Below are 13019 nucleotides of genomic sequence, written 5' to 3'. Positions count from 1 at the left end.
CCTAAAATACATATTTGTGTGGATCGTGGATTAAGTTTCTTATTTTAAAATTAAATGATCTAAAATCTACTATATTACAGTGATGTTTATCTTACTACGAGGCTTTACTCAAAGCTTTCACATTCTGCTTTCCATATGTATATTTCTGGATGCAGATCAAGCTATGTTTGTGATGGAAGAAAGGATGTAAGGCACATTAACATACACTAGCCACTTTGAAACAGTAGTTTCTATCTTTTGTAAAAAAAAATCTTTAATTCTCCTAAAGTTTTACATACAAAGAATAAATGAAATAAGACCTTATTTCTTTACAATTTAATACCAGAAATTGGTGCAAGATAAAATCTATTGTGTTGCTGACTTGTTTTTTTAAACAGGAACCTGAGTAAGGGCAGGAAATATAGCATTATAACTAGAAGAATAAAATCCCTTAATAATTTAAGTAGCTGAACAGATTTTTAATGTTTTACCACAAAACAGCAAGGCAACAGATGATAATGGCCTCATATTCAACGAATACCCACTGCAAACCTGAATATTTTCTGCAAAAAAACCCAAACCATCAGATTATGCACAAGAATAAAAAGCATCATAAATAGATGCATCTGATTTTTTTTTCTTTTTTTAAACCACAAGTATCAAAATTTAGCTTTTCCGTCACAGTCCGTGAACAGTTGCTCTGAGATGACTACATTAAGCACGCGATTGCACTAAAGTAGACACCCCACAACAGGCTTGCACTGCAACAGGAATATGGTTTTCATATAGGCACAGAATTCTTCTTATTCATGTTCAAAAACAACATGAAATACACAGCTCAAGACAATATTAGAATTCATCAAACATATCCTTGTTAGCAAAAAGTTCTTGCCACTTTGGTAACTGAAGTCACTGAATGTATCTAAAAATCGTAGGTACCTCGAGGAAAATAAGAGTTCCATATTCAGCAAGGCAGCATTGTATCAGGATATTTTATACCAACTAAGGCATAAGGAACTTTGCATCTGGGTATACAATACTTAATTTTAGAATAAAGTTTTGTATTCTGTGTGGTGAAAGTGCATAGGAGTGGGATTCCACTGGAGCAGAAAGAATCCTCTCACAGTATTAAGGCCTTTCAACTTTAAGTGAAATGCATCAGGCTAAAGTCTGCACAGTGAAAAAAAAATAGGACTTCCTATCATCGTACTGAACACAACTGGAGTTTACTCAGCATGTCTTTTCTTCTCCTAGTTGCCGCTCATCTTCTTCATCAGCTTCCTCAATAACCTGAATTTCATCTGCTTGAGGTAAAGATGAGATCTCTGTTAGCAGTTCAGCTCCTTCAGCTTTTTCTTCTTCTTCAATTGCTTTCTTCCATATTTTGTGATTTTCACTGAGATGGTGTATTAGCTGACAGAATATTCTTCTACCTTTTTTTCTTTGAGCTTCTGTAAAAATTAAAGCATTATATTTTAGCTCTTTGAGATTCGAAGAGATCACATTTAAAACACACATAGAGAATAACGTCATGTTGAAAAGATATGAACTTGAGCAAAACCCACAAATGCTTACTCCCAGTATTTGAATAGCAACATGGATAATAAGGATAATCACAGTAGCTACAATATTTGAACAGCGTGATTTCAACCGCCACTGTTATGCCTGAATCTAGTAAAAGAAAACCAGGTACCAACTCAAGTATAAAATCTTACTTAAAATGAGATCATCTTCTATTTCTTCATCATCACTCTCCAACTGAGCTCCATCATCTTCATTACTTTCTGCATCCTCCTCTTCATCTACCCACCGCCCTGGAAGCAGCCCTGCTGCATTATAGGAATTACAAAGGGGGCCAACTATGTGAGTGATGAAAGATTCTTGCAGTTTTGCAAGTTGTGGAGAAGAACGATCCATGAAAGGACTTATAGGTAACCCAAGACTTGCCTCTTCATCACCCTGAAAGAGAGATTACAAAAAAAACAGAACTTCTCAAAATATTAACTTTAAATTTTGATTTGAGAGATTAATTTCGAGGAGATGAGTAAACAAAGCTGATTGCATCTTTTTACCAAAGGCAATAGTAATATAAACTAAACTAATGAAAATGGAGTTAGAACAATCAAGAAGATATTTTAAGATTTGCAGATCTCATAATCCTCCCTTCAACTTGCTCTCAATATCTCAAAAATTGTTGACATTTGTAGGGAGCTCATCTTCAAGCTTCCAACAGAACTAACTGGAAGTGAAAGATTACATTAGTATGCTTCATATAAAAATAACTTGTCAGTATTCAGAAAAAGAAGACGGAAATATTTTGTCTGACTTTATCCAGATAAGGAATAATGTTCGTATTAGTTACACATTTAGTAGCATAAACAACTGATCATCTGCCTCTAATTAAAAATATGTATACTTCCAACACCTACCTGTTCATAAAACTCATTAACAATGCCTTCTGTCCATTTCAGATGCAGCTCTCTAACTTTTGCTGGGCCATTGATATCTGCCAGTTTGATGCATATTTGACAGACAAGCAGGCGATCATTTTCATTGCTCCATTCTATACCATGACTGTCGATATCATTGGCCTGGGTTGAGCATATACATTTTGAAAAATTAAGTTAAAACTATTCATCAGTATTATATTTTTAGGCTCTGCACCAAGACACTTGAATTATTTTTTCTATAGACTTTTTTTTTTTTTTTTTAATCTTAACACAGTCAAAAAAGTAATTTTTCATCTCTGAAATAAGACTCAGCTCTACTACAGGTCTGCAAGGCCTACCAGGCAATATACAAACCAACATAAAATTGTTCTCTATGAAGAAAATAGCAGATTTGCATTTTTTTAAACAACTCAATAAGAAAAAATTTTAAATACAATTGTTTAATATCAACAAATATTCAATAGCAACACAAACATCAGCATACTGCAACCAGCCCAGCGCAGGCAGTAAAATGTAACTAACCTTGGAATTGAATTCTGCAAGGAAATCAAAATGCTTCTTGAGATCTGTGGCAAGGATTGCTTCAATCACTAAGAAACGAAAACGCTTAAACTCTACGTGATCAAGATTTGATAAAAAGTTGTATTCTGGTCGTGATAAGAAAAGATTCCAGGCAGAAGCAGCATGGTGATTTTCTAAGACTGATCTGTCATTGTAAAGAACAGCCTACAAAAGAAGAGAATCATAAATAACAGATTTAAGATTTTGAACTTAATATTCTGAAGCTTAAGGATTAGTCACTAACAAGATGTTTTTCTTTTTTTTTTTTTTTTTTTTTTTTTTTTTAATTAAACTACCCAGTGATGTTTTACCTTCTAGTTTTGAGGGTTATAGAGGAAAAAATGGCAGATGAGAGGAAAAAAAGCCAAGTAGTAAAAGCTTGTATTTCTTCAAGTTCTCCAAAGGTCTTTCAAAGCTCCATTCACGCTTACACATGATACACACCTCTTAAAACAGAGATTGAACTTCTGGTAATATGTACGAAGCATACACCAACAAAAACAAAACAAAAAAACTCATAAACTGAATTGGATTCTGATCTACTATTATTGCTGTTGTCATTATATATTTTTCTTGTCTCAAACTTCAGAGATGCAAACCACCATGATCAGTAATTAGTATTTTTCTTCCTCAATCACTACTACCCTATGCAGTTCAGATATCTTTTATTCAGTGATTTTCCTTCTCCCATTCCCAGTTATTTACTCATTTCATTTTGCTCTGCTCTATGTCACCTTTTTCATCTTTCGCTTTTAGACCTTAAGAGAATTTCCTTTCTTTCCGTTTTCTAATAAAGCTGATTACAGCAGATGAAAGCAAGCATATCTTGCTAATTTTGTCTTAGTTTATTCATCCACTCTTAAAAATAATGACTGTTTCCCATAACAGATAAATACTAAGTTCAGATTTTAGGCAACGCAATTCAGTGAACTACAAGAACAATTCATGTTTTTAAGGTAATTGCAGAAATCCCTATGATAGCAATAGACTTTTCATAGGACTTGCAAAATCAAATATATCCATTAATTTAAGTGCTCAGACAGTCCTATAGCCAGCTCTGTTTGAAATTATCTTTTACTACAATCTACATAGATTTAAGTTACTTATAGTCTTTTTAAATTGAGAATGTTTTTCATATATGTACAATCTATGTACACAAAATACATGAGAATTTATCAGGAAAAACAGTTACACAAGTAAATTCAAATTCATTTCTCAAAGCCTTAAATTGGACAAATGATTCCTACACAGGCAATATAGGAATAAAGAAGAAAATAATTTTTACTATTCTCCTTGCAGATAGAAATAGTTTTCTGATTAAAAAATTTCTTACCTGTGGTGCATTTGTAGCTACTAAAAAAGCATTTGTACGACCGGGATGATCATAATCATGCATGGCAGCTGCCACATATAAAGCCATCAGTTCCAAGGCAGGAATGTTTGATGCCAGGCACCCGTAACTGTCATCAGTAACAGAACAGCTTTTTGAAGAAATATAGCTGACTTGATCAGGAACACCACCACCAGCTTCATCTAAGAAAAAATCATATTACTGTTTTTACATAAACCAGCAATTTTGAAGCACATTCGGGAAGGCCAGTAAGAAGTAAATTCATCATGACCGTACGTGTTGTCCAACAAGGTAGCCAAAATCTTACAAATTCACAGAAAGCTCTCACTATGTCAAGACATTACACAGGGGCAACATGTTTTTGCAGGACATCCTGAAGTTTTTTAAGTGTCCCAAAACTGGAAAGTTGTAGAGCTTCTGCATTCAAACCAATTATTTACTTAGCACCAGACAGGTGCATTAACATACTTTTACTCAGGCAAGTTTACCCATTACAAGATAACTATCACTCATACAAGTTAGAGAGATTTTGGGAAGAGCTGTTATCTGTCATAATCAGGAAAAAAAGACAATTTTAAAAATTAATCTAATGTACTTCAAGTGCTAAAAAAGGGCTGACTTTCATTTAGCACAGAAAACTTGAGTGAAACTGTTTTGTTGTCTAACAAGCCAATTCTTCTAATAACTGTTCTAAAATCAATTGCATTTTACTTCTGAATAGTATGTACTAGTATTGTCATATCACTACTGCCTTATATGAAAATATAAAAAATACTTGAGTGATAAGGATAATTAGTGGTTTTGTTCAATGTACTGTGATTTCATTAAGACATTTTTACAGCAAAAGAACAGAAGTAAAGTATATGGATACATACCCATATCAGTTTCCAGTACATGCTCATTATGAATTTGCTGAAATCCAGGAATGGGCCTTGTGGTCAGATACCAAACTGCATGAAGAACATCTGTGGCATGTATACGATTGTGATCTGAAAATTAAAGAATAAATAAATTAGATACGTGAGTTACTCTACACCCTTTACTGAAGTTTTTGCATTTAAATTGTTTTAAAACAGATCCACATTAAAAAACATTTTTTTTTCTTCCATAAAAGAAAAATAAAAGAACCAACAAAAAATTATTCGTAATGTTTTTCCATTTTTACTCAGACATAATACTTTATCTTTGCCTTTCAGTTTTCATGACTCTTTATTCAATGCCATTTTCTCATTCTTTCTTTTTCTCAACCTGAGTTGTAAAGTCACTGTAAACAGTTTTCACAAACACACACAAAAAATCAGCTAACACTTAGCGTGTATTTAAACTTTGCATAAGACATAATGTCTGTACCTCTTATAAAAGAAGAAAGTTAAGTTTAAAATGCAGTAAGACATGAAAATACCAAAACAATTATCTATGTTTAACTTACATTAGAACTCAGAGAAACAAGACCAGAAAAAGAAATCACATACAGAAAAAGCAGAACTAACTCAACTGAGCAGACTTGTTGACATGGTACATGACAAGAATTTTATTCATATAAAAACAGCACTCTACTATATTTTATTAGACCTGTAATTAACTTTTTTAAAGTGTTCTACTATTGAAGAAAGACCCAGGAGAAAAGCAATATAGAAAATTAAGTAAAAGGACTCATTAATCAAATTACTAAGAATCCAAGACAGAACTGAACTTTTCTATCCAATATCTAAATAACTATAACTGTTTTTGATATACCATCTAATTGTTTTTGTTAAAATTAGAATCTAATACACGCAGCAGAAAGGATCCAAAGAGGATCACTGACTGACTACAAAATGAAACATACTATTAAAAGATGCACTATATGAAAATCTGATAGTATTTATTCTGCCACTTTTGGATCTGTCTTCTCCAGTGAAGATGTGGAAGAAATAAATGGTAGGCATAGAGAACAAGGATTTACTAAGGAAAATTAGAACTCTGTACACAAAAAGGGACTTGACAGACCTTCAAAACAGAAGAAAATTCACTAAACGTGAGGGGACAACCACCTATCTCCTGCAAAGATAACAGTGAAATAGCTAACGGACCAAATTTAGTACAAAGGAAAACTCAAACATTAAGGCAAAGATTGCATTTTAACTTGTAGTAGATACTATCACTGGATGTTTTCAAGAAAAAAGTGAGATAAAAATCAAACAAGCCCTAAGCACACTTTATCCTTCCTAAAAGCCTGGAATGGATTAAGTTACCTGTCAGTCAGCAATGGCCACTGGACATTCATACCAATTTGACACCTACAGGCATCTGGGCCAGTAAAAACATCTGTGACATGATTTTACTTACATATTTTAAAGTTGGCAGCCCTAAACATATTCATGAATGATTACAGTATTTTTGATTACAGTATTGATTACAAGTTACATTTTGATTACAATTTACATTTACATATTGATTACAATTTACAATTACAAAATATTGATAACAATGATTACAGTATTTTTTACAGTAAGTCAGTATTTTTGATTGAACTACTCATCAAAATCTTTAAGACTGTATTCAGCCTATACATTACCAAGTCTAGTTTTGAAGGGCTTTTGTTTGTTGTGTTCTGGGGGGTTGGGTTTTTTTTTTGCTAAATTCTGACTGATATATCATATAAAAATGTACTGTATGCCTCAGTACTGAATATTAGTATACCTCAAGGAAATACATAAATATAAAAGAAAAAAGCACATACAATTGGATATTACTCACAGGGAATATCTCGGTAGCCATTTTCCAGTGCACAGAAGTAATTCATGAATTCTTTAACTGGGATTTTGAAAATCTCAAACAAACCAGTGTCTTCAAACAAGGTGTAAGTTACCTAAACATATATTAAAATGAATTTTAGCCCGGAAAAAATCACAGTAGCTGAACATATTTTGCTTTTTCTTAAAAAAAAAAAAAAAGTTTTAAAAATATTCCCATCTTTACAAATTTTGCTTGCTGATAAGGCTGAAAACTACTGATGCTTCATTTAAGTTTGCCAGAAAGCTAATGTCACAACATCAGTTAGATGCTTAATCATTTTTAATTCAGAAATATAAAAAAGCATTTTTAGCATCCTGTTAAACACATATGATAAAAAACCTGCATTTTGCTACTGATTATAAGCACAACTGATTGTTTGAATAATATCCACCAAACTTTTCATAATACGTCAGAGAACTCATGTTTTATCTCATGACCTAAAGAGAAGAAATCTGTATTCTTACTTATCACTCAAAAATTGAGGTTACCTAACTACAGTAGCAGATCCATTAACATAAAAAGAAATAAAAGAAGCCATGTCACATTTTGTATTTATTTTTGAGACCTTGGAAAGCAAATCGTCACTCTTCTATTCAAAACTCAGGTATTTTTAAATAAACCTATCAAAAGCTAACAAAATGCCCTCAGAACATCCACACATGTATATACAGTACAAAAATATTGAAGTGTATGTGTAGAATTTGGCAACTACAAAGACATAAAAGCACTTTAAGACTGCAAATATTGAGAAAGCTTTTCAAAGACACTACTTTTCATTTTTTGCCAGCTCCTACCCAGCCACTTGAGAATGAACAAGCTCTAAAATGTGGGAGGTTCTCAAAACAACATGAGAGCAAAATGAGGGGCGTCCCTCCTTTCAGCTGTCCTAAACATTTCCTTTTTTATACATACCCAATCTGTGAATCTTGCAACTAATAATGATCAAAATGCAACTTTTATTCGGATTTTAACCAAAATAAACATTATATGCTTACAGTACAACTGACAAAAGGACTGGGGAGAAGAAGAGATGAAACACGTATGCATAAAACCAGGAAGGACTGATACATAAATTCTGGTTAAATAGAAACCTGCACACTGAATTACTTACATGTTTGAACTATCCTACAGGTTGCACACAAATGAAATGCCAGCTAGTATGGATCAAAGAACATTGGTATACAACTGCAAAAATACCACTCAAAAATGGATCGTGGCATTCTACACTGCATGTTAACAGCAGTCAATAACTGAGGTGAAGTCCCGTCAATTTTGATCAAGAAAAAAAAAAAAAAACAAGAAAAAAAAACCCTAAAACTACTTGAAGACTTAAACTAATAGCCAGAATACTTGTGGATTGGGAAAGAAAAGATTGTGTCTAATGACAAAAATTAAATTGTCCCCATTGTTTTTTCCTGACTTCAGCATAGGTGCTGGTCTATTTTTCCATCTGCACCTGACTACTTCTAACCTGTTTCCTTCCAGGTGCTTGTTCATAACACTACTTTGAACCAAGAGCAACACGCATTCTAATTCAGGATAGAATACTTAGAAAATTAAGATACCAGCAAGTAGAAAGCATTTAATCTTTGGATCAGATCCAAATCCAGCTCATACTATAATCCCACAATTCCTAAATCCAGTATAAAGAAAGAGACAGACATTTACAGGTGATACTGATGAATGAGAAAGTCTGGGGAAGAGCAAACAGGTTCATTCTTTTGCACTCGCCATTAGATTGGTCCCAGCACAATATTAAATTGCACCAAAGAGCTTAATACTAAGTCAGAAAGAGATAAAAGGGATACTACATGCAGAAAGCAGCACAGAAAAAAAAATCCCACTGTTTGTAGGATCAAGGGGCAAAAGACTGCCTAAAAGATCACTTCTCATCCCCTACAGGTGTAGCTCGGGCAGAAATATTTTACTGAAATAAAGAAAAAAGAAATGGTTGACAAACAAGGTAGCAATTCTGAAAGCAGGAGAATTTTTATAGGAAATGGCAAATTCCTGCAAACCTATTCCAGTAACCATAAATCGAATGTAGTTTACACTGAAAACAAAATTCAGCCATTTTGGAGCAATTTCTCTATAAACAAAGCACCTTTTATGGTTTACAATGAGATGGAGTACATGAAAAATGAAATTTCTACTTCACAACTTAGTTTTCAAATACACATTGAATGCAAAATGCCTTCACGGTTTAAATTAATATAAAGGCATAACAGCTTCAAGCACCCTCCCTACCCCTCATATAACAGAAGACAACAAACCCGGCTAAGGATCCTTCCAGACTGGTCTCCCATTTCTTGCACAAGGTCAAAAATTTGGAAATTCCAATTGTTCATTTTTTCCATCAGTGAATCGTGTTCTGTTATCATCGTTTCTAATTTAGGACTCTGCACCACCTGCATAAGAGCAAGAGACTTAATCACCTCTAAAATAAGAACGAAAACTAATTCGCCAACAATATCGACCAAAAAAACCCTGTGAGAATCATAAACCATTCTTGAATTTATTGAATGGTGCCATATCTGTGGCTACGAGAAAATAATAAATCAGCAGTACAAAATAACACCGGACTTTTCGTATATGGGGGAGGCTTCGTGAGATGGTGATAATTATTTTATCATCATCATAATCTTTAAAGCAAACTGAGTTAATAAAACAAAGCAAAAATGCATGGGTACCAAAATGTATACTGAGCTTTGAGAATTCCTTAGCTGCACTAGCTTTAAAAAAGCGCTGTGAAGACTCAAAATATCAGTAAAGCTTAAGAAACACTTTGTCTTCTTGCACTTTCAATATACTGTGTTGTGTGAACACTGATAGTTTCTGTGAAACTGCCACATACTTCATAAACTTCCAGGAAAAATACTAGTCAATTAGTATTTAAACGTACTGTCTACATTAACTCTACACAAATTAATTTTAATGAACAAAAATTCATGCAGTTCACTATCTTGTCATTTGTTAGTGACATTTATGCAACATAGAAATATATCATTAATTGTAAACTTTAATTAAAAAAAAAAAAAGGTGATGCACCATTTCCCTTCAGACATGACTATTATTAGGAATGCAAAAAAACTCTTTACAGCATGTTGTAACTGATAAATAATCTACTGATATGTTACTTCAAGTTCTTTTGCAATTGCATACTTACAAGGGATTTATTTTGTGTTTGAGTAATTATTTCTTTCTTTTCATCTTTTGTCTCCTCTGTATGGTGGAAAGACTCTGCTGAGAGATTAGTGCTTCCAACTTCACCTTAAAGAAAATGATTAGATAATTATTATATCAACAATTTATTTGTAAATACTAATGCCTAATAATACTTTATCTCTTCACAAAAGAGATCTCTTCACAAAAGAAACAGCTTGTTTCTAAACCAATTATTTAAGAATTTAAGAACAAGAAGTTGTAAGGGAGGAAATCTATTACAAAATACATTTGAAGATACAGAAAAGGTAGCATGACTTTTTACTTGCACAAATGGTTTCACTGTTAAGTTTAGCTGAGATGGTAGACAAGTTTTGAAATAGTGAGCACAGGTCTATGAAGGTACAACTGGGAGTCTACTATTCTTATTATGAAATAGTCAATATTTTAGATTACATCAACCACATCAAGTTAAATAAAATATATGGATAGACATTACTTTAAAATTATAGTACAATTCAATCTAGAAATAGAAAAATATGAATTAAATTGGCTTTGGAAAAAAAAAACAAAGCACAATTATTTACATATTTTCAAAATCCCACCTGATTTTTTGTCTTTATATTCCACAAATTCTTCCTCTAGCGATGGAATAGGCTTGAGTATCTGACGTCCACAGCTTACAGAATACATGAAATATATTTAAAACATTCAGTATCTTTCTTCCTTTGCTACTGCTGTATTCTATTGAAAAATATCTGCAAATTACTTTCCCTTAAAAGGTATGCTTTTCAAGGATCCTCCACCACATGACCATGAGTACTTTCTCTATTTAGACATACAAATTTAACATGTACTTTGAAAATAATCAGCTATCACCTCCTCTGGACTCACCTACACAAATTAACAAAGTAAGGCTAATTGCTTAGAAAGTGTATAGACATACATAATTAAAATCCCAAGCAGGAAATAATTCTCTAGATTTGTTAAATACTGTTATTCTACAGTAACTGCTGCTTTTCCTACCACTTCAGTTCAATTGCACACATGCAGCATTCTTCAGTTCCCTGGGCAACACAGTTACAAATTATTACAATATGTCTTTTTTTCCATACTAATAAACAGCAGAGATTGTCATTTTTCTTTTTTTTTGAAAATATAAGTAGTATTTTCAGCACACTGAGTTAGTGAAAATGTGACAGTTTACAGTACCTGCTACACACATAACCCACGGGTGTTTTAACTTGCTGCTGATAATCTGAAGAACTAAATGTGTGTGTCGAAGGCTTATTGATATTAATGCTTGGTTTTGTAAGAAAGTCAGCAGTATCAGGAAATTCTACAGGAGACCAGCTGCCACTGGAGACAGATCCATGAGTAGGTGAACCCACCGGACTCAGGCCAGGAGAAGCACCTTCCAAAACAAACATAACATTGGGATCAGCCTACAGTAAAACACTTCTGTTAAGAAAGACTGGAATTGAACAAGAACTTTTATAAATTGCAAAGAACGTGTAAGTAAATATACATAGATCAGCAATTTATTCCAAGCTTTGAGAGTTACTAATATTCTGTACACTCTAGGTCACACATCTGAAGCAGTAGTCTACACAAGGTAGAACAACATCTGGCTTGTTTTTAACTTTGTTAAGCAATTGCAGAATCTTTCCATTTCCTTTTCTGATTCAGAATTTTAAATTTAAATTTTCCAAAACAAATGAGCAAAAAAAAAAATTCATTATTGGTAATTGGCCTGAGGAAAATCTTTTTCCTCATTGTTTTGCGATTAAGGAAAAAAAAGGCTTGAGATGCTTTTAAAAACATAGCAAGAAAAAAAGTTGTAATCATGTCTATGAAGCTAGTGATTAAAGTGGGCAGATGTTGGCCATTATTAATAGTGATGTGCCTTTTCATTAGTTCTATGACAGTCCATTCAAATCTGCCTAATATTGCACTTTAAACAAACAGAAATGAAACAGAACAAAAATAAAACACAACCCTAAAGTTTGTCCATGGGTAATTAAAATTTATAAAACATAACAACAACAAAATCAATCTTGCTTACATACATGAAATTCCCCATTCTTGTGGAAAAAACTAAGCTAAAGCTTACTTCTGGAAATCCAGGAAAGAAAGCCTGTCAAATCATACTTTGATTACCATATATCTGATGTGAATTTAAAACAAAATTTTGTGTTGAACCATCATATCAGTTCTCCCCTTTGCAAAAATTTACAAAAGAAGGGTTATCTAAGAGTGCACAAAGTGAATTATACCATTGTAAACAAACTTTTATCAGAGAGAAAAAATTGCCCTTTGCCAAAGGCTCAAAGAGCAAAATAAGCGTGCTGTGGGTGTCCCATAGCTGAATTACTTATTCTGCAAATTGCAAAACAAAAATTTGATCGTAATTATTGTGATTACGTACTGCACATTAACAAATTACTAAAAGTGTATGCAGTAGGCACCATTTGCCCTTAAATAAGGGATGTGTATGTTATACATCTCAAACAGTATCACAGGCCACCCTGAATCAACTCACAAGCCTTAAGAGTAGAAATTAAGTTTTGGTGCTCTAAAGGACAATTTTTAAGTCCACAGTGTCTAAATAACATTGTTCTATTACAAAAAGCTGCAGTAAAAGAAAAAAATAAAGGGTTCCTTATTAAGGTATGTGAACTTTGCAGTTTTTAACAATTACCAACCATGTCAAATACAACATTTTGCAAATTCATAGT

General features: G+C 32.9%; 1 protein-coding gene across 1 annotated transcript in view; it reads right to left on the bottom strand.

Annotated features, from left to right (window-relative positions):
* Positions 1–214: 214 nt before the first annotated feature.
* Positions 215–13019, bottom strand: part of PDE3B (phosphodiesterase 3B) — a 75086-nt gene continuing 62281 nt past the window's right edge. Inside the window, exons 7-17 of the mRNA XM_042815052.1 lie at positions 11494–11695; positions 10887–10960; positions 10286–10389; positions 9393–9527; positions 7081–7192; positions 5217–5330; positions 4324–4523; positions 2952–3155; positions 2409–2570; positions 1695–1938; positions 215–1430 (exon numbers count right to left, since the gene is read on the bottom strand). Of these exons, the coding sequence (XP_042670986.1) occupies positions 1210–1430; positions 1695–1938; positions 2409–2570; positions 2952–3155; positions 4324–4523; positions 5217–5330; positions 7081–7192; positions 9393–9527; positions 10286–10389; positions 10887–10960; positions 11494–11695 (1772 nt within the window). The 3' untranslated portion in view covers positions 215–1209. The remainder of the gene's footprint in view (positions 1431–1694; positions 1939–2408; positions 2571–2951; positions 3156–4323; positions 4524–5216; positions 5331–7080; positions 7193–9392; positions 9528–10285; positions 10390–10886; positions 10961–11493; positions 11696–13019) is intronic.

This window comes from Centrocercus urophasianus, unplaced genomic scaffold (assembly GCF_019232065.1).
Source record: "Centrocercus urophasianus isolate 14NV4802_14NV808 unplaced genomic scaffold, USGS_Curo_1.0 seq_14, whole genome shotgun sequence".
Classification (NCBI taxonomy): Eukaryota; Metazoa; Chordata; class Aves; order Galliformes; family Phasianidae; genus Centrocercus; species Centrocercus urophasianus.
This window is presented reverse-complemented; position numbering and strand designations above follow the sequence as displayed.